The sequence below is a fragment of the Theropithecus gelada genome, chromosome 16, assembly GCF_003255815.1.
Source record: "Theropithecus gelada isolate Dixy chromosome 16, Tgel_1.0, whole genome shotgun sequence".
NCBI classification, from domain to species: Eukaryota; Metazoa; Chordata; class Mammalia; order Primates; family Cercopithecidae; genus Theropithecus; species Theropithecus gelada.
This window is the reverse complement of record NC_037684.1, coordinates 14,465,186-14,488,058: the sequence shown is the minus strand read 5'-3', so window position 1 is coordinate 14,488,058 and position 22,873 is coordinate 14,465,186. Positions and strand designations below refer to the sequence as shown.

General features: G+C 42.2%; 1 protein-coding gene across 2 annotated transcripts in view; it reads left to right on the top strand.

Annotated features, from left to right (window-relative positions):
• Positions 1-22,873, top strand: part of GDPD1 (glycerophosphodiester phosphodiesterase domain containing 1) — a 60,589-nt gene that overhangs the window by 25,742 nt on the left and 11,974 nt on the right. For both annotated transcript variants that reach the window (XM_025363361.1, XM_025363359.1), the window contains exons 3-6: positions 3,069-3,204; positions 7,101-7,146; positions 16,562-16,680; positions 17,187-17,276. In XM_025363361.1, the coding sequence (XP_025219146.1) occupies positions 3,069-3,204; positions 7,101-7,146; positions 16,562-16,680; positions 17,187-17,276 (391 nt within the window). The remainder of the gene's footprint in view (positions 1-3,068; positions 3,205-7,100; positions 7,147-16,561; positions 16,681-17,186; positions 17,277-22,873) is intronic.

The window sequence follows — 22,873 nt, the reverse complement described above, 5'->3', positions numbered from 1 at the left end:
GGAGTGCAGTGGAGCAATCTCGACTCACTGTGACCTCTGCCTCCCAGGGTTCAAGCAATTCTCCTGCCTCAGCCTCCCAAGTAGCTGGGATTACAGGCAGGCACCACCATGCCCAGCTAATTTTTACATTTTTTAGTAGAGATGAGATTTTGCCAGGTTGGCCAGGCTGGTCTTCAACTCCTGACCTCAGGTGATCCACTCACCTCAGCCTCCCGAAGTGCTAGGTTTACAGGCATGAGCTATCATGTTCAGCCTCACTGTGGTTTTCATATACATTTCTCTAATGAATTTTGATGTTGAATATCTATTTCATATGCTTATTGGACATTTGGAAATCTTCATTTGTGAAGTGACTTTTCAAGTTTTTGTCTATTATTTTGTGTATTGTGTTTCTGAGAAAGACATTTCAGGCAGAGGAAGTAGTGAGACGGCATGGAGTGGCTTGAAATGTAAACTGTAAGGTGGGGAGGAGGTGTAGAGAGCTAATATTATTATCACTGATTTATACATAAGAAACTGCAACATAAAGAAGCTAAATAACTCACTTGAATAAGTGGGAGAGCCAGTATTTAAATTTAGGCTCCAGTGTCTGTGCTCTTAACCACTGCAGTACACTGTCTCTAAAATACATAGGGGTGAAAGGAACCTTACAAGATTATCTGGGCTGGACTAATCCTTTTATTTATTTATTTATTTATTCTTTTAGAGATGGGGTCTTACTATGTTGCCCAGGCTGGAGTGTAGGGGCTATTCACAGGCATGATTATTGCACAATACAGCCTCCAACTCCTGGCCTCAAATGATCCTCCCACCTCAGCCTCTTGCTTAGCTGGGAGTACAGTCTTTTTTTTTTTTTTTTTTTTTTTTTTCAAGACAGGGTCTCACTCTGTCACCCAGGCTGGGGTGCGGTGGCGCAATCTTGGCTCACTTCAATCTCTGCCTCTTGAGCTCAAGCGATTCTCATGCCTCAGCCTTTCGAGTAGCTGGGATAACAGGCATGTACCACCAAGCCCCGATAATTTTTGTATTTTTGGTTGAGATAGGGTTTCACCATGTTTTCCATGCTGGTCTTGAACTCCTGGCCCCAAGTAAACTGCCCGCCTTGGCCTCCCAAAGGGCTTGAATTAGAGGGGTGAGCCACTGCGCCTGGCCAGGCTTTATTTTGTTTATTTTTTAAATTTTGGTTTGTCATGTTAAAATATACGTAATGTAAAGTTGACCGATTCTTTTTTTTTTTTTTTTTTTGAGACGGGGTCTTGCTCTGTCGCCCAGGCTGGAGTGCGGTAGCCGGATCTCAGCTCACTACAAGCTCCGCCCCCCGGGTTCATGCAATTCTCCTGCCTCAGCCTCCAGAGTAGCTGGGACTACAGGCACCCGCCACCTCGCCCGGCTAGTTTTTTTTTTTTGTATTTCTTAGTAGAGACGGGGTTTCACCGTGTTAGCCAGGATAGTCTCAATCTCCTGACCTTGTGATCCGCCCGTCTCGGCCTCCCAAAGTGCTGGGATTACAGGCTTCAGCCACCGCGCCCGGCCAAGTTGACCGATTTTTAATGCCCAACGGGTTCTTCTTCTGCATAGATAAAACCAGTTCACTGAGACAATGGTTTTACAGTAAAGAAAGTTTAATTATTGCAGGGCCAGCCAAGCAGAAAGATAGGAGATATTTCTCCAATTTGCCTCTTTGAAAGCTTGGAGGCTGGGTTTTTTTTCTGTTTGTTTGTTACGTTTTTTTGAGATGGAGTCTGCCTCTGTTGCCGAGGCTGGAGTGCAGTGGTACGATCTCGGCTCACCACAACCTCCGCCTCCTGGGTTCAAGCGATTCTTCTGCCTCAGCCTCCGGACTAACTGGGACTACAGGCCCAAGCCACAGTGCCCTGCCGATTTGTGTGTGTATGTGTGTGTGTGTGTGTGGTTTTTTTTTCTTTTTGAGATGGAGTCTCGCTCTGTCACCAGGCTGGAGTGCAGTGGCCTGATCTTGGCTCGCTGCAACCTCTGCCTCCCGGATTCAAGCGATTCTCCTGCCTCAGCCTCCTGAGTAGCTGGGACCACTGGCGCGTGCCACCATGCCTGGCTAATTTTTTGTATTTTAGTAGAGACAAGGTTTCACCATGTTGACCAGGATAGTTTCAATCTCTTGACCTTGTGATCCACTCACCTTGGCCTCCCAAAGTGCTGGGATTACAGGCCTGAGACACCGTACCCGGCCAATTTTTTTGTATTTTTAGTAGAGATGGGATTTCACCTTGTTGGCCAGGCAAGTCTCAAAACTCCTGACCTCAGGTGATCCGCTGGCCTTGGCCTCCCAAAGTGCTGGGATTACAGGTGTAAGCCACTGCGCCTGGCCAATTTGGATGCTTTTATTAATTTTTTCTTGCCTAATTGCTAGAGCTTTCAATACTATGTTAAATCAAAGTAATAAAAGTGACCAGGTGCAGTGGCTCATGCTTTTAAACCTAGCACTTTGGGAGGCTGCAGCAGGAGGATCACATGAGCCCAATAAAAAATTAGCTGGGCACAGTGCCATCCATTTGTAGTTCCAGCTACTCAGTAGTAGGCTGAGACAGGAGGATCACTTAAGCCCAGGAGTTTGAGGATGCAATGAGCCATGATCATGCCATTGCACTCCAGCCTGGGCAACAGAGCAAGACTCTGTCTCAAAAAAATTAAATAAATAAAAATAAAAGCAAGCGTCCTTGTCTTGTTATTTAATCCTTTCATTTTATAGAAGTGAAAATGTAGTCCCTGAGAGAAGAATTTACTTGCCCAAAGTTATGCAAGTTCACAGCAAAGCAGGAGTTAATATCAAATCTCTTAACTTCAGATTCAGTATTCTATTATATTCAGTTGAAGAATTAAGGATAACTGGTTATGGAAAGGAGGCAACATGATTATTTTATTCTCAATTCACTTAGAATATTTTCATGTGAATAAGTCATACTAGGTGATGGTATTGAGATATTTTAATATTATGGGATTTTGGATTTGTAACTCTGAATTGTTAGATCTGATGTGTGTAACCTAAATGTATACTTAAGTGTCAGAATATCATTCTTCTTTTATTTCTTCAGTGCGGTTAAAATCGGAACTGATATGCTAGAATTGGACTGCCATATCACAAAAGATGAACAAGTTGTAGTGTCACATGATGAGAATCTAAAGAGAGCAACTGGGGTCAATGTAAACATCTCTGATCTCAAATACTGTGTAAGTAAAAATGCATGATAAACTAATAGCTAATAGGTATCCCGGCCTGTAATATTTTTTTAAAAAATAGTGAATATCAGATATTGCTTCAGTAAAAAACTTCTAATATTATTTAAATACTGATTAAATACTAAATGTCAAAGGAAATTTTTAAAAACTATTTTGAGGCCAAGTGTGCTGGCTCATGCCTGTAATTCCAGCACTTTGGGAGGCTGAGGTGGGAGGATTGTTTGAGGCCAGGAGTTTGAGATCAGGCTAGGCAACATAGCAAGACTCTATCTTTATTAAAATATAGGAAAATTGGCTGGACACGGTGGCTCACGCCTGTAATCCCAGCACTTTGGGAGGCCGAGGCGGGTGGGTCACCCAAGGTCAGGAGTTCGAGATCAGCCTGGCCAACATGGTGAAACCTCATCTCTACTAAAAATACAAAAATTAGCCGGGCATGGTGTTGTACACCTGTAGTCCCAGCTACTCAGGAGGCTAAGGCAGGAGAATCGCTTGAACCCAGGAGGTGGAGGTTGCAGTGAGCTGAGATGGTGCCACTGTACTCCAGCCTGGGCAACAGAGCAAGACTCCATCTTAAAAAAAAAAAAAAAAGGCGGGGGGGAAATTGTTTAGGTATGGTGGCATATACCTATGGTCCCAGCTACTCAGGAGGCCGAGGTGGGAAGATCACTTGATCCCGGGAAGTTGAGGCTGCAGTGGGCCAAGATTGCACCACTGCACTCCAGCCTGGATGAAAGAGTGAGACCCTGTCTCAAAAACGAAATGAGGCAGGGCGCGGTGACTCAAGCCTGTAATCCCAGCACTGGGAGACCGAGGCGGGCGGATCACCTGAGGTCAGGAGTTCGAGACCAGCCTGGCCAACATGGTGAAACCCCATCTCTACTAAAGAATACAAAAATTAGCTGGGCATGGTGGTGCCCCTGTAATCCCAGATACTTGGGAGGCTGAGGCAGGAGAATCGCTTGAACCTGGGAGGCGGAGGTTGCAGTGAGCCAAGATTGCACCACTGCACTCCAGCCTGGGCAAGAGTGAGCCTCTGTCTCAAAAAAAAAAAAAAAAAAAAAAAGCTCATTATAATGTACATATTAATTATAGTAAATACTGATGAATGGAAGGAAAAATCATGCATAAAGTTACTACCAAAAAAACACTTATGTTAACAGGATTCTACCTTTTATGTTTTTTAGATTTGTATTCTCACTGTGCATCACGTATGTAGAATTTTAGACACTTTAACCTCATAACATGATAATGGCCAGCCTCGGTGGCTCACACCTGTAATCTCAGTACTTTGGGAGGGTGAGGCGGGCGGATCACCAGGGGTCAGGAGTTCGAGACTAGCCTGGCCAACATGGCAAAACCCCGTCTCTACTAAAAATACAAAAATTAGCTGGGCAGACAGATCACCTGAGGTCAGGAGTTGGGGACCGCCCTGGCCAACATGGTGAAACCCCATCTCTACTAAAAATACAAAAATTAGCCGGGTGTGTTGGCATGCGTCTGTAATCCTAGCTATTCAGGAGGCTGAGGTAGGAGAATCACTTAAACCCAGGAGGCGGAGGTTGCAGTGACGGAGATCATGCCATTGCACTCCAGCCTGGGCAATGGAAAGCATGGAAAAATGTTTATCATTTATAATGTTTCCTTTTTCTTATAATGTTTTTTTTCTTTCTTTTTTTTTTTGAGACGGAGTCTTACTCTTTTCAACCAGAGCGAGAGTAGCTGGGATTACAAGCATGCACCACCACACCTGGCTAATTTTTGTGTTTTTAGTAGAGACAGGGTTTCACCATGTTGGCCAGGCTGGTCTCGAACTCCTGACCTCAGGTGATCCTCCTGCCTTGGCTTCCCAAAGTGCTGGGATTACAGGTGTGAGCCACCATGCCCAGCCTTTTCCATGCTTTAAAGAAATTAGACTTTATTTTTTAGAGAAGTTTCAGGTTTACAGCAAAATTGAGTGGAAAATACAGAGTTCCCACATACCTGCACAGTTACCACACAGACACAGGGTCCCCCGCTTTTAACATCTGCACCAGAGTGGTACATACATTGACACAATATTATTGCTCATAGTACATAGTTTACATTAGGATTCACTCTTGTACATTCTGTGGTTTTGGACAAATTTATAATGATATGTATCCAGTAATTATACTATTATACAAAATGTTTCCACTGCTCTAAAAATTTTGTGTTCTGCCTATTCAGTCCCCCTTCCCTCATCCCCTGACAACCACTGATCTTTTTACTGTTTCCATAGTTTTGTCTTTTCCAGAGTGTCATATAGTTGGAATCATACCGTATTTGACCTTTCAGATTCCATGCTTATCTTTCATAAACATTTCAAATGACTATAGCCATTCCATTGTGTGGATATATAGTTATTTTTAACCATTCTTTTTTTTTTTTTTTTTTTTTTTTTTTGAGACGGAGTCTCGCGCTGTGTCACCCAGGCTGGAGTGCAGTGGCGCGATCTCGGCTCACTGCAAGCTCCGCCTCCCAGGTTCACGCCATTCTCCTGCCTCAGCCTCCGAGTAGCTGGGACTACAGGCGCCCGCCACCACGCCCGGCTAGTTTTTTGTATTTTTAGTAGAGACGGGGTTTCACCATGTTAGCCAGGATGGTCTCGATCTCCTGACCTCGTGATCCGCCCGTCTCGGCCTCCCAAAGTGCTGGGATTACAGGCTTGAGCCACCGCGCCCGGCCTTTTAACCATTCTTCTATTGTTGGACATTGGATTAGCTCTAAGTTTTCACCATTATAGATAACACTGCACTGAAATTTTTTTTTTTTTTTTTTTTTTCTTTTGAGACAGAGTTTCGCTCTCGCCACCCAGGCTGGAGTGCAATGGTGCAATCTCGGCTCACTGCAGCCTCCACCTCCCAGGTTCAAGCAATTCTCCTGCCTCAGCCCCCCAAGTAGCTGGGATTACAGGCATGCGCCACCACACCTGGCTAATTTTTTGTATTTAGTAGAGACAGGGTTTCACCATGTTGGTCAGGCTGGTCTCGAAGTCCTGACCTCAGATGATCTGCCCGCCTCAGCCTCCCAAAGTGCTGGGATTATAGGGGTGAGCCACTGTGCCCGGCCTGCACTGAACAGCTTTATGCATAAAGATTAAAGCTTTCTCTATCTTTAGTTTTTTATTTATAAAGATATATAAATATTTGTATTTATAAAAGTTATTTATATAACGTTTCCTCTATTTTAAGATTATTTCTCTAAATATACTCCCAGAAGGGAAATTATTGGGTAAAAGAACATTTGCCAGCTGGGTGTGGTGGCTCATGCCTGTAGTCCCAGTGCTTTTGGAGTCTGAGGCCTCCCAAAAGAAGGCCTCCCAAAAGGACAGATCCTTCTGAGGATCCACTGAGCTCAGACGATCAAGGCTACAGTGAGGTATAATTGTGCTACTGCACTCCAGCCCAGGCAATAGAGTGAGACCCTGTCTCAAAAATAAAATAAAATAAAATAAAAATAATATTTACTAGTATTGAGCATTATAATAATACCAAATTTACTAATTCAATTTTAATTAACATTTCATTAATTATTAATACGTTTAAATATCTATTTAATTGTTAGTTATTTTTCTTTTGTTTTCATTGAATTGTGTATTCTTGACATTTTTCTACTGAAATCTTTGTATATTATTGTGAAAAGGTCTATATTAAATAGTACAGATATATTTTTTGTAGATGACATACATAAGTAATATGGTTAATTTGCTGTTGGGGATGTTCTGCTAAAGGGTGCCTATGTAAACATGTTTTGTAGTGTTTTACTCTTCTATATGTTGAAAAAGCATATCTTTGTGTCTTAATGTAAGACATTAAAATCTTATTATTTTTTGAGAGTTAACTTTTTTTTGATCATGTCTTTTAAAGGAGCTCCCACCTTACCTTGGCAAACTGGATGTCTCATTTCAAAGAGGTAATATTTTTTGTTTGTAGCTTAAACATTTGTGTTGAGAAGCATATATGTGTTTTCTTGTCATAGTAAGTTCTTACTAAAAGTAACTGGCCTCTAAGCTTTTTCCCTCAGGCCTACAAATCTGAAGCCTTGAAAATTATCTGACATGAAATTATCAGGTCCAGAGAGTTAACTGATTCATGCTACTTAAATTCACATACAGTTAATTAATTTTTTTTTTTTTTTTTGAGGCGGAGTTTCACTCTTGTTGCCCAGACTGGAGTGCAATGGCACGATCTTGGCTCACCACAACCTCCGCCTCCCAGGCTCAAGCAATTCTCCTGCCTTAGCCTCCCTAGTAGCTGGGATTATAGGCATGCGCCACCACGCCCAGCTAATTTTGTATTTTTAGTAGAAACAGGGTTTCTCCATGCTGGTCAGGCTGGTCTCGAACTCCCGACCTCAGGTGATCCACCCGCCTCGGCCTCCCAAAGTGCTGGGATTACAGGCGTGAGCCACTGCGCCCGGTGCACATACAGTTAATTTAAACCTGAATACTGATTGCAAGAAACATTTCACTTCTAAAGGTTCAAATTCTAGAATATTGCCGCAACTTATAGTAGTCATCCATCAAAAAAATATAATAAAAAATAAATGAAAAGGGCTGGGCACGGTGGCTCACGACTGTAATCCCAGCACTTTAGGAGGCTGAGGCAGGCAGATCACTTTAGGTCAAGAGTTTGAGACCAGCCTAGCCAACATGGCAAAACCCCATCTCTACTAAAAATACAAAAAATATTAGCCAGGCATGATGATGTGCACCTGTAATCCCACCTACTTGGGAGGCTGAGGCAGGACAATCATTTGAACCTGGGAGGCGGAGGTTGCAGTGAGCTGAGATTGCGCCATTGCACTCCAGCCTGGCAACGAGAGCGAAACTCTGTCTAAAATGATAATAATAATAATGAAAATAAAATAAATAATAAATAAATAAAAAGAAATGGAAAGGACCCCTTTCAAATCCTTTCTGGTTCCGTAATATTTAATTCTGTCTTTTAGCTGCTCCATATTTTAAATGATTAAACAGACTTCTGTCGTTCAAATAAACCATTTCCTAGTCATCTTCACTTAGCAGTTTTCTTCTGAGGGAACATTTCTCACAAAGAAACATGTCCCTTGACCCAACTTGTTAGTTACTGCAGATGTTAGAATGGAAAATATACCACCTTAAGATATGTACTGAACAGATACAGGCTCCCTCATTGTCACAAGGGACGTTGTCTCACATTTTTTAATGATTCAAATGTATAACTCAATAAAACCATAAGATGTTACATCTCATGAATCTTGGTATGATTTAGTTGAAACCTTGGTTAAATGTCAGCTCCATTTATATTAATTTTTTAAAAGAACCGTAACTGCTCCACGAACTAGATTTAAAATTGGCCAAGCCAGGTGTGGTGACATACACCTCTAGTCCCAGCTACTTGGGAGACTGAGTTGGAAGGTTTGTTTGAGCCCAAGAGTTGGGAGTCTAGCTTGGGCTACATAACAAGACCCTGTCTCTAAAATTAAAAAAAAGAAAAAAAAAAATTGACCACAGATAGGGGAATTTTTGAAAACGAAATAAAAATCAGAAAAAGTTTAACATTAGTTATTTCTAAGGGATATTTAAACCTCAGATGTGTTTGATTTCAATTTCTAGGTAAGTTGAAGTTGTTGGTTTGAGGAAACTTTTCTTCATTCTTGTAGTTTATAGAATTATACTTGCCAAGCTTGTAATATTTGTGTCAATTTTGGACTTGTGAAAGTTAAGAAAATTTCAGAAATGAAGTTTTTCCTATTTTTCCCTTTATAGAGCAAAGTCAAAGAAAGCCCCATAAAAATTTAAAAATCCAGCAGATGTGGTGGCTCACACCTATAATCTCAGCACTTTGAGAGGCCAAGGCGGGAGGGTTGCTTGAGACCAACAGTTTGAAACCAGCCTGGGCAACATAGCGAGACCCTGTCTCTAAAAAAAATATTAGCCAGTCATGGTGGCATGTGCCTATAGTCCCAGCTATTGAAGAGACTTGAGGTGGGAGGATCCCTTGAGCCTGGGAGTTGAAGGCTATAGTGAGCTATGCTCACACCACTATGCTCCAGCCTGGGTGACAGAGTGAGACCTTGTCTCAAAAAAAAAAAAATCCTTTGAGGAAAAAAAAAGTTTAAAATTTTTCCTGGTTTTGTATGTCCCTCATAAAGTCATGAAACTGTTTCTTCTTTTTTTTGAGACAGAGTCTTGCTCTGTTGCCCAGGCTGGAGTGAAGTAGCTCAATCTCAGCTCACTGCAACCTCCACCTCCTGGGTTCAAGAGATTCTCATGCCTCAGCCACCTGAATAGCTGAGATACAGGTGCCTGCCACCACACCCGGCTAATTTTTTTATTTTTAGTAGAGATGAGGTTTCACCATGTTGGCCAGGCTGGTCTGGAATTCCTGGCCTCAATTGATTTACCTGACCCCCCTCGGCCTCCCAGAATGCTAGGATTACAAGCATGAGCCACCACACCCGGCCAGTTTTTGAATGTGAAGAGACCTTTGAGACTGTCTAATCTTGTCTTCTGTTATAGACAAGGAAATTGAAGTCTAAAGATGCAAACTAACTTAATCAAGTTCATATAATAAGGAAGTAACAATGCTAGAACTTGAACTAGGTCTCTCTCTTAGCAGACCAGTGTTCAACTGTACCATACTGCCTCTCCATTGGAACACTATTCTCAAATGTTGTATTAAGAACAATGCTGTGGGTCCGGTGCAGTGGCTCACACCTGTAATCCCAGCGCTTTGGGAGGCCGAGGCAGGTGGATCACCTGAGGTTAGGAGTTTGAGACCAGCCTGGCAAACATGGTGAAACCCTATTTCTACTAAAAATACAAAAATTAGCTGGGCGTGGTGACGTGCACCTGTAATCCCAGCTACTTGGGAGGCTGAGGCAGGAGAATCACTTGAACCTGGGAGGCAGAGGTTGCAGTGAGCTGAGATCGCGCCATTGTACTCCAACCTGGACAACAAGAGCGAGACTCTGTCTCAAAAAAAAAAAAAAAAAAAGGAACAATGCTGTGGGGAAAAAAAAAAAAGAACAACACTGTGTACTGTCAAGTTTCAGGTATCTGAAAGGAATAATAATAATTAGCTTTCCTTTTATATTGCATTCATCTCATATCATAATTGACTTTAGTCTGATCCTCAAATGTGGAGTTGACTGTATTTGGAACAGCCTAATAAACTGTGTGTAAAAACTTGACTCAGAACCATGGCAATGGCTCACATCTGTAATCCCAGCACTTTGGGAGGCTAAGGCAGGAGGATCACTTGATCCCAGGAGTTCGAGACCAGCCTGGGCCACATACAGAGACTCCATCTTTACAAAAATAATAAAAATAATATTAGCCAGGCATGGTGGTATGCACCTGTGGTCCTAGCTAGGGAGGCTGAGGTGGGGGGATTGCTGAGCCCAGGAGGTGGAGGCTGCAGTGAGCCTTGATTGTGTCACTGCACAAAGTGGGACTCTGTCTCAGAAAAAAGAGAAAAAAGAAAAAGAGAGAAAAGAAAACAAGAAACTTGACTCAGATTCGTCAAAAAGTAGTTCCGTTTTTTCTATCCTATTGCCTTGCATAGAATTCTTGCTTACCAGGCCGGGCACAGTGGCTCACACCTGTAATCCCAGCACTTTGGGAGGCCAAGGCAGGTGGATCACTTGAGGTTAGGAGTTTGAGACCAGCTTGGCCAACATGGCGAAACCCTGTCTCTACTAAAAATACAAAAATTTTAAAATTTTTATTATTGTTTTTTGAGATGAACTTTTGTTTCTGTCGCCCAGTGGCACAATCTCAGCTCACTGCAACTGCTGCCTCCCAGGTTCAAGTGATCCTCCTGCCTCAGCCTCCCGTATAGCTGGGATTACAGATGCCCGCCACCACTCCCAACTAATTTTTGTATTTTTAGTAGAGACGAGGTTTCACCACATTGGCCAGGCTGGTCTTGAATTCCTGACCTCAGGTGATCCGCCCACCTCTTTGTCCCAAAGGGCTGGGATTAGTCATGAGCCACCATGCCTAGCCAAAATACAAAAATTAGCCAGGTGTGGTGATGCACACTGTAGTCCCAGCTACTTGGGAGGCTGAGGCTAGAGAATCACTTGAACCTGGGAGGCAGAGGTTGCAGTGAGCCAAGATCATGCCATTGCACTCCAGCCTGGGCAACAGAGCAAGACTGTCTCAAAAAAAAAAAAAAAAAAAAATGCTGAATTGGCCTGGCACAGTGGCTCACGCCTGTAATCCTCAAACTTTGGGAGGTCAAGGCAGGAAGATCCCCTGAGGTCAGGAGCTCGAGACCAGCCTGGCCAATGTGGTAAAACCCCATCTCTACTAAAAATACAAAAATTAGCTGGACATGGTGGCATGTGCCTGTTCTCCCAGCTACTTCGGAGACTGAGGCAGGAGAATCGCTTGAACTGGGAGGTAGAGATTGCAGTGAGCTGAGATCATGCCACTGCCCTTCAGCCTGGGCAACAGAGCAAGACTTTGTCTCAAAAAAAACAAAACAAAACAAAAAAAAGTGTTAACCAAAGGGTTTGTTATTATCTATCCCAATTAGTTGAAAGTAACCTTTTTTTTTTTTCATGGAAAACGCATAATTTGGATAATCTAGAGTTGACTATAATTATCATTTTAGAGTTCCCCAAATAGTGAAAACTATTTAAATAGTGGCCTCTAACTTGCATAGGGGCCACTATTCCATCAACCAACACATCCTATGGCATACTCCTTGTCTATTTTTCCTATTTCCTATTATTTTCCTCTTTTCTTTTTATAGTCCACCACTTCCTAGCTGGTTACCTTCTGCCTAGAAAAATACTGGGGCAAACTTCTCTTTTTCCACATGTTTTTCTACATTCTAAACTGGCTGAGGCATCTAATTTACACATTATTATTTTTAAGTAGAGATTGGGTCTCGCTATGTTGGTCCGATTGGTCTTGAATTCTTGGCCTGAAGCAATCTTCCTGCCTCAACCTTACAAAGTGCTGAGATTCCAGGAGTGAGCCACTGCACCTGGCCTAATATTTATATCTTTACATCACTATAGCACTTTTTTTTTTTTTCTCAGCACACGTTTTAGTTTTCTCATTCCCTCGCTGTTAGATAGAATATTCTTATGTGTTATTTTGCTGTTCCAAAGTTAGTTTCATCTGTTTGACCTTTTTGTAAATTGATTCTTACATGCATCTTACTTGACTGCTAAATTAATTTTTTAATTTGCCCACACCGTGACAAAAAGGCAGTCTTCCGGCCGGGCGCGGTGGCTCAAGCCTGTAATCCCAGCACTTCGGGAGGCCGAGACGGGCGGATCACGAGGTCAGGAGATCGAGACCATCCTGGCGAACACAGTGAAACCCCGTCTCTACTAAGAAATACAAAAAATAGCCGGGCGAGATGGCGGGCGCCTGTAGTCCCAGCTACTCGGGAGGCTGAGGCCGGAGAATGGCGTGAACCCGGGAGGCGGAGCCTGCAGTGAGCTGAGATCCGGCCACTGCACTCCAGCCTGGGCGACAGAGCGAGACTCCGTCTCAAAAAAAAAAAAAAAAAAAAAAAAAAAAAAAGGCAGTCTTCCTTATGAGCTTCAAGCATGAAGTCCCAGAGAAAGACACTGATTGGCCCACCTTGGGTCACGTGGCCATCTTGAAGAAAAGAAGTGGGCTATTATGATTATATGCCCACCCCCGAGGGTGAATGGGCAGTGGGTAGTGTGTTGACAGCCCTATCGGAACAATGTGAGATAAGGAGATACGATGTGAAATACAGGTTTCCAAAGGAAGGAAGAATATTGGTGGCTAATGCCTATAATCCCAGCATTCAAGGAGGCCATGGTGAGAGGATCCCTTGAGGCCAGGAATTCAAGGCCAACCTGGTCAATAAAGCAAGACTTCATCTCTACTTAAAAAAAAAAGGTGGGGTGGGGGAGCCAGGCATGGTGGCTCACGCCTGTAATCCCAGCACTTTGGGAGGCCAAGGTGGGCAGATCACCTGAGGTTGGGAGTTCAAGACCAGCCTGACCAACATGGAGAAACCCTATCTTTACTAAAAATACAAAATTAGCCAGGTGTCGTGGGGCAGATGCCTGTAATCCCAGGTACTCCAGAGACTAAGGCAGGAGAATTGCTTGAACCCTGGAGGCGGAGGTTGTGGTGAGCCGAGATGGCACTGCTGTACTACAGGCTGGGCAACAGAGCGAGACTCCGTCTCCAAAAAAAAAAAAGAAGAAAAGAAAAAGCCGGGTATGGTGGCACATGCCTCTAATCTCAGCTATTCGGAGGCTGAGGCAGGAGGATCACTGGAGCTGAGTTCAAGGCTGCTGTGAGCTGTGGTCATGCCACTGCACTCCAGCCTGGGTGACAGATTGAGACCCTGTCTCAAAAAAAAAAAAAAAAAAAATATATATATATATATATATATATATATATGTATACAAGCTATCTACTATAAACATAATTTTTAAAGTTTAATTATGTAGGCTATGATAAGTTTAAACTCTTTCAGTTATAAGTGTTAGATATACATCTCAAGATAGCTTAAGAAAAAAATTTTAAAAAGAATGTATTGACTTTCATAATTAGAAAGTCCAGGGGTTATATGCCTTCAGACATGACTGATTCCAGTTGCTCAAGCAGTAATTGGTCTCTCTCTATCTCTGTTTCTTGCTTTTGCTTTCATTTGTGTTAGCTTTACTTTTAGGGACACCCTTTCCACAGAGATGAACTCTTGGCAGCTTGTACATGATCCATTCAGCAAAGGATTTCAAGAGGCCTTCTCTCCCAGTGTCCATATTGTTATGCTTAACAGGTTAGACTGGTCATATATTTAGTCTGTGGTCAGAGAGGCAGAGCCAATAATTGCCAGTCCCATCAGAGTAACCCAGACCCCCGTCAGAATTACAAGAAGTATAGTAACAGACTTCCTTTTTTCCTCTTCAATGTACATGCTGCTTTTCACATAGGTTTTAATTATAAATAATTTACTTTTCTGACATGGATTTCATTTACTTTTTGATAATGCATTTTTTTGATTTGCTGTATAATAAGATGGAATAAAGGATTTTTCACCAGTTTGTTATTTGCAGATTAGCGGAATTGAAGTTTCGGGTGGAAGCAGAACAATTTTTACAATAGTTGTATAGTATGTATAGTAAATTATATAAATGATTAGAGTCATTAGAGTCAAAAGGGACTAGAGAGCCAGGTGTGGTGGCTCACACCTGTAATCCCAGCACTTAGGGAGGCTGAGGTGGCAGGTTTGCTTGAGATCAGGAGTTCAAGACCAGCCTGGGCAAAATACAGTGAGACCCTGTTGCTACAAAAAATAAAACAAGGCCGGGCGCGGTGGCTCAAGCCTGTAATCCCAGCACTTTGGGAGGCCGAGATGGGCGGATCACAGGGTCAGGAGATCGAGACCATCCTGGCTAACACAGTGAAACCCTGTCTCTACTAAAAAATACAAAAAAAAAAAAAAACTAGCCGGGCGAGGTGGTGGGTGCCTATAGTCTCGGCTACTCGGGAGGCTGAGGCAGGAGAATGACGTAAACCCGGGAGACGGAGCTTGCAGTGAGCTGAGATCCGGCCACTGCCCTCCAGCCTGGATGACAATTTTTTTTTTTCTGTCTCAAAAAAAAAAAAATTAAAAATTAAAAAAAAAAAACAAAAAATAGGCCAGGTGCAGTGGCTCACGCTTGTAATCCCAGCAGTTTGGGAGGCCGAGGCTGCTGGATCACTGGAGGCCAGGAGTTTGAGACCAGCCTGGCCAACATGGTGAAACCCCACCTCTACTAAAATTACAAAAAAGTAGCCAGTTGTGGTGCCAGGCACCTATAATCCCAGCTACTCAGGAGGCTGAAGCAGAATTGCTTGAACCCGGGAGGCGGAAGTTGCAGTGAGCCGAGATCACGCCATTGCACTCCAGCATGGGCAACAACAGCGAAAATCCATCTCAAAAAAAAATGTATATATATATATATATATAGAGAGAGAGAGAGAGAGAGATATGTATATATACTCTATATAGAGAGAGTGTATAGTATATATATTATATACAGTATATATATATTATATATATAATATGTGTGTGTGTATATATATATAGAGAGAGAGAGAGAGATGGGCGTGGTGGTGCGTGCCTGTCGTCCCAGAGGATTGCTGGAGTGTGGGAGGCTGCAGTAAGTCATCATGCTACTTCACCCCAGCCTTGGCTATGAGCAAGATCCTGTCTCAAAAACACAACAAAAAAGGGCTGGGTACGTGGTTCATGCCTGTAATCCCAGCACTTTGGGAGGCTGAGGCGGGCATATCACTTGAACACAGGATTTTGAGACCAGCCTGGCCAAATCCAAAACCCCATCTCTACAAAAACTACAAAAAAATTAGCCGAGCATGGTGGTGTTCTTGTAGTTCCAGCTACTCAGGAGGCTAAAGTAGGAGGATCACTTGAGCCCAGAAGGCAGAGGTTGCAGTGAGCCGAGATTGTGTCACTGCACTCCAGTCTGGGCGACCGAGTGAGACCCTGTCTCAAACAACCAACCAACCAACCAACCAACCAACCAACCAACCAACCAAAGGGACTAGAGAAAGACTAAAGAAAATAATCCTCAGGAAATATAAACAGCAATTAAAGTCCCCTTCTAATTTTCTCATTACTTGAATTTTCTTTGAATAACTGCATTCATGTAATTCTTCAACACATTACTGATTTAGTGTGTACTTCCCTTGCCTGAATGTTATTTTTAATCTCTGAAAAAGTCAATGATGATATAGCAAAACTTTAGAAACAATCTCAGTATCTACTAGTAGGGAAATGGTTAAATTAAAATAAATTATTGTATAGCTACTCAATGAGGATATTCTGACACCTTTTAAAAAATTATGATAGAATCAGATCGGTGGATTGTATCAATGTCAGTATCATGGTTGTGATATCGTACTATAGATTTGCAAGAAGGTTACCACTGGGAAATCTGGATAAAGGGCACATGGACCCTATTATTTCTTACAATTGATTGTGAGTCTGTAGTTATCTCAAAATAAAAAATTAATAAAAAATAAATCATAATCATAAGCACAGTAAATCAACAGGAAAATATTTATTTTTATGTGAAAATATCAAGTTAAAATCTGTAGCATATCATATTATTACTATATTAAATCATGCATAGGAAAAAAGAGTAGAGAAAGTACACCAAATGGTCATAGCGTTTATATCTAAGTTGTTGGATTTACATGATTTTTTTCTTCTCTATACTTTTTCTTATTTTGTAAATGTCCTTTAATGAATATATTCTATACCTTTTCTAGTCATCAAAAAGCAAAACTTGTATTTTAAAAATACATTTAAAAATCTTGCTTTCTCAGCATGCCAATGTGAAGGAAAAGATAACCGAATTCCATTACTGAAGGAAGTTTTTGAGGCCTTTCCTAACACTCCCATTAACATCGATATCAAAGTCAACAACAATGTGCTGATTAAGAAGGTACTCAAGGCATTGCCTCCTCTGGGTGTGTTGCATCCTACTTCACAAACTAAATAAGGTTAGAGTAGGTGACTACATAGATTGATAATGCTCAAGGAAATGTGATACCCTAGGGATCAGCATTGTTTTAAATAATGCCCTAGTAGAAGAGATCATGTTACTGTAGGAGAGCCTATTTTCAGAGAGAGTTGGCATGTCATGGATAAAGTAAGCTTGTATGAACCAGTCATTCTGGCATTTATGTAATTATCTTCTAGTTTAACTTGTTTCATTTGTGGTTAGTTTATGTCAAATTACTAAATAACTGTATTCTGTTAAATAAATTATATAATGATATAATGTGAATAAATTTTGCATTTTATAAAATATTCTAAATTTACATATTGATTCTTCTAAAATATTATGCTATTCATTGACAGAGAGTCAATCCTAATTCATTTTTTAAGTGAAATGTTAGTGGATTTGCAAATAGGCACATGCATAAAATTTTGAATTTTCACACGTAGGTTTCAGAGTTGGTGAAGCAGTATAATCGCGAACACATAACAGTGTGGGGTAATGCCAATTATGAAATTGTAGAAAAGTGCTACAAAGAGGTAAGCCTCAAAAATTATACAGAATTATCTATTTTTGTTGTTGTTTTTGTATCTATAAATGATAAGTTATTATAGTAATAATTTTTTTTTCTTTTTCTCATTTTTAGAGATAGGGTCTCACTCTGTCACCCAGGCTAGAGTGCAGTGGTGCAGTCATAGCTTATTGTAGCCTCAAACTCCTGGGCTCAAGTGATCCTCCTGCCTCAGCCTCCCAAGTAACTGGGACTCCGGGCACACACCACTGCACCCAGCTAATTTTTAAATCTTTAGTAGAGATGAGGTCTCACTATGTTACCCACTCTGATCTCAAACTCTTGGACTCAAGCAATCCTCCTACCTTGGCTTCCCAAAGTGCTGGGATTACAGGTGTGAGCCACTGTGCCCGGCCCCTATTACAGTAATAATTTTTAAAACTTACCTTATTTCAGACTGGGCACAGTGGCTCACGCCTGTAATCCCAACACTTTGGGAGGCCAAGGCGGGCAGATCACCTGAGGTCAGGAGTTTGAGATTAGCCTGGCCAACATGGCAAAACCACGTCTCTATTAAAAATACAAAAATTAGCTGGGCATGGTGGCACGTGCCTGTAGTCCCAGCTACTCGCGAGGCTGAGGCAGAAGAATCGCTTGAACCCGGGAAGCTGGGTGACAGAGCCAGACTCTGTCTCCAAAAAAAAAAAAAAACTTATCTTATTTCATAACCTTCATACACAGGTAGATGGTACTGGGTGGAAGCAACTAGCCAGAAGTTTAATATAGTAGAGGTAATGGATTTGGACCTAGCAATATAAGATCAATGCAGTTGAACTGGTTCAAGGAATTATTATTTTCACATGCTAGTGTTAGTTGCTTACCAATATTTCATTATGTGTATTAAAGGAAAAAATATGGTTTCTATCTTTTAATCACTGTCTTGTGTTAGGTAACTGAATTTTTTTGTGTAATTTTGAGTTAAATTATTTAGCTGGGCACGGTGGCTCATGCCTGTAATCCCAGCACTTTGGGAGGCCAAAGTGGGAGGATTGCTTGAGCCCAGGTGTTTGAGACCAGCCTGGACAACATAGTCAGACCCCCTGTCTGTTATTATTATTATTAATTATTTTTAATTTTCTTTTGCCTGTGACACAGCCCTCAGGAAATCCTGAGAACATGTGCCCTATTTTTTTTTTTTTAAAGAAAGAAATTAGTTAAGGGGTGAAGATCACTTGAGACCAGGAATTCGAGACCAGCCTGGGCAACATAGTAAGACTTCCAACTCTATTAAAAAAAAAAAATGCTGGGCACGGTGGCTCACCCCTGTAATCCCAGCACTTTGGGAGGCCGAGGCAGGCGGATCACCTGAGGTCAGGAGTTCAAGACCAGCCTGGCGAACATGGTGAAACCCTGTCTCTATTAAAAATACAAAAAATAGCTGGGCGTGGTGGCGTGCTCCTGTAATCCCAGCTTCTAGGGAGGCTGAGGCAGGAGAATTGCTTGAACCTGGGAAGCAGAGACTGCAGTGAGCTGAGATCGTGCCACTGCACTCCAGCCTGAGTGACAGAGCAAGACTCCATCTCAAAAAAAAAAAGAAAGAAAGAAAGGAAAAGAAATTATTTAGGGTCAGGCTAAGTGGCTCACACCCCTGTAATCCCAGCACTTCGGGAGGCTAAGGCGGACAGGTCACTTTGAGCTCAGGAGTTCGAGACCAGCCTAGGGAACATGAGGAAACCCCGTCTCTACTAAAAATACAAAAACTAGCGAGGCATGGTGGCACATGCCTGTAGTCTCAGCTGCTTGGGAAGCTGAGGTGGAACGATGGCTTGAGCTTGGTAGACAGAGGTTGCAGTAAGCCAAGATCCTGCCACTGTACTCCAGCCTGGGTGACAAAGCCAGACCCTGTCTCAAAAAAAAATCCCATTATCTTTAAGAAAAAAAATACAGAAAAAAATTCGGTTCCTCAACTCTATAACTTCCAAATAGATTTAAGCAAGTTAAGCCAAGATCATGCAAGATCATGATTATTAAGCAAGATATAAAAGCAGGACCATCTACCCACTGAAAATTTTCTGGTTAAAAAAATATGTTGGCCAGGCGCAGTGGCTCACATCTGTAATCCGAGCACTTTGGGAGGCCAAGGCAGGTGGATCACCTGAGGTCAGGAGTTCGAGACCAGTCTGGCCAACATAGTGAAACCCCATCTCTACTAAAAATACAAACATTAGCTGGGCATGGTGGTGCGCACCTGTAATCCCAGGAACTCAGGAGGCTGAGGCAGGAGAATGGCTGGAACCCAGGAGACAGAGGTTGCAATGAACTGGGATCGCACCACTGCACTCCAGCCTGGGCAACAGACTGAAACTGTGTCTCAAAAAAAAAAAAAAAACAAAGTGGATAAAAATTAATTTTATATGTTTTAACAGTATAGTTAAACCTTCATAAGCAAATTTACATACATCATCAGCTAAGAGAATTTGAAATTTAAGATGTTAAAAAATCTTGAGCATTGAAGATGCTGAAATAATCTGTAATATAGAAGAAATATCATGATATAAGTAGCAATTTTCAAATACAAAGAACTCTTTGGTGGCTGATCTGAGTGTAATGGTGTTTACAATTAATTGATGACAACCAGTTACAGATTTATTTATTTCTCTACTCCCACTGCTTCATTTGACTAGCCTTAAAAAACAAACAAAACAAAACAAAACACCTCTTTGGGCAGGCCTTCCTTCCTAGCAGAGAAGGCAAAAACATGCACAGTCAGCATCATTACAATTCAGAGTATAATTGAGATTCCCACTAAAGCAAGTAAGGTGGTTGTTGTTGTTGTTGTTTTGGAGACTCTAGCTCAGGCTGGAGTGCAGTTGCATGATTTAGGCTCACTGCAACCTCCGTCTCCTGGGTTCAAGCAGTTATCCTGCCTCAGCTTCCCGACTAGCTGGGTCTGCAGGGGCGTGCCACCATGCCCAGCTAATTTTTGTATCTTTAGTAGAGATGGGGTTTTGCCATGCTGGCCAGGCTGGTCTCGAACTCCTGACCTCAAGTGATCTGCCTGCCTCAACCTCCCAAAGTGCTGGGATTACAAGTGTGAGCCACCATACCTGGCCTAAAGCAAGTAAGTTTTATGTGCAGCATGGCCTGAGAGATCCCAAGGTAACTGTGTACAAAAGGAGAGAACACAGTAATCACTGGGCTGAGTGGCTTTAGATTCCTAAGAACTTAGAATTTAGACTCTTCCATAACTCCCAGCAATCTTAGACATTTATCCCAGAAAAATGAAATATATGATTACAAAAACCTGTAAATGAATTTTTTTTAATTTAATGGTTTATTTTATTATTATTATTTAAAACAAGGTCTTGCTCTGTCACTGAGGCTGGAGTGCAGTGGTGTGATCTTGGTTCACTGCAGCCTTGACTTCCTGGGTTCAGATGGTCTCCTGTCTCAGCCTCCTGTGTAGCTTGGACCACAGGTGCATGCCACCATGCCTGGCTAATTTTTCGATTTTTTCTGCAGAGACAAGGTCTCACTTTGTTGCCCAGGTTGATCTTGAATTCTTGGCCTCAAGTGATCCTCCCACCTCAGCCTCTTGAGTAGCTGGGACTAGAAGTGTGTACCACCATGCCTGGCTAATTTTTAAATTGTTAGTGGAGATAGAATCTCACTGTATTGGCCAGGCTGGTCTCAAACTCCTAGGCTCAAGCAATCCTCTTGTCTTGTTCTCCCAAAATGCTGAGATTACAGGCATTTTTTTTTTTTTTTAATAAAAATATGTTACCAGGGAGATGCAGCCTTCCATGTAAAATGAAGGCACAGTCCCTAAAACCTATACATGAATGTTTATAGCAACTTTATTCATAAAAGCAAAATCCTGAAAATAGCCTAAATGACCTTCAGTGGGTAAATGACTGAACAAACTCTGACATTTCCATACAATGGAATACTATTCAGCAGTAAAAGGGAATGAACTATTGATACATGCAACGACCTGGATGGTCCTCAAAGACATTATGCTTAGTGAAAAATCAACCTCAAACTGTATTACATGTAGATTCCATTAACTGTAGCCTGGAAGAACAGATTAGGGGACAGGGACTTAGGGTAGGGTAGAGAGTGGGCACCAATACAAGAAAAAGTTCTTGTGTGGTGATGAAACAGCTTTGTATCTCTCTCTCTTCTTTTTTTTTTTTTTTTTTTTTTGAGACTCACTCTGTCACCCAGGCTGGAGTGCAATGGTGCGATCTCGGTTCACTGCAACCTCCGCCTCCCGGGTTGAAGCGATTCTCCTGCTTCAGCCTCCCGAGTAGCTGGGATTACAGGTGCCCGCCACTACACTGGCTAATTTTTGTATTTTTAGTAGAGATGGGGTTTCACCATGTTGGTCAGGCTGGTCACAAACTCCCTACCTCAGGTGATCCACCTGCCTCAGCCTCCCACAGTGCTGGGATTACAGGTGTGAGCCACCATGCTCGGCCATAGCTTTGTATCTTGATTGTGGTAGTGGTTACATGAATCTATACATGGGTTAAAATTGCATAGAACTACACACAAACAAATGAATGTGGTGTTTAAAAACTGATGAAAATTGAATAAAGTTTGTAGTCTAATGAACAGTGAGGTACCAATGTCAATTCCAGGTTTTGATACTACACTATAGTTACATCAATGTCACCTTTTGGGGAAGCTGGGTGAAGGCTGCATGGGACTATACTATACTACAGGTGTGTACCACCATGCCTGGCTAATTTTTAAATTTTTTTGTAGAGATGCAGTCTCGGCCGGGCGCGGTGGCTCAAGCCTGTAATCCCAGCACTTTGGGAGGCCGAGGCGGGTGGATCACGAGGTCAGGAGATCGAGACCATCCTGGCTAACATGGTGAAACCCCGTCTCTACTAAAAATACAAAAAACTAGCCGGGCGTGGTGGCGGGCGCCTGTAGTCCCAGCTACTCGGAGGCTGAGGCGGGAGAATGGCGTGAACCCGGGAGGCGGAGCTTGCAGTGAGCCGAGATCGCGCCACTGCACTTCAGCCTGGGCGACACAGCCAGACTCCGTCTCAAAAAAAAAAAAAAAAAAAAAAAAAAAGAGATGCAGTCTCACTGTATTGCCCAGGCTGGTCTCAAACTCCTAAGCTCAAGCAATCATCTTGTTTCGTTCTCCCAAAGTGCTGAGATTAAGTCTATAATTCTTTCAAAATAAAAGGCTCACTTTTGGTCTGTAATCACAGAACTTTTCCCTTGATTCCCATATTTTTCCAGAAGCCTCTGGCTTTCTGTCATTTTTTAATTTAAAAACTCCAAAAACCTTTCAGCAGCAATTTCCAAACATCACAGTAAAAATGTCTCAATAAAATTTGTCATTCATATTACCAACATGCTATATAATTGACACAACTTTTGTAATTCTTTTCTTCCTTTTCTTTTTTTTTTCTTTTTTTTTTTTTTTTTGAGATGGAGTTTTGCTCTTGTTGCCCTGACTGGAGTGGTGCAATGGCATGATCTCAGCTCACCACAACTTCCGCCTCCCGGGTCAAACGATTCTCCTCCCTCAGCCTCCCGAGTAGCTGGGATTACAGGCATGCACCACCACGCCTGGCTAATTTTTTGTATTTTTAGTAGAGA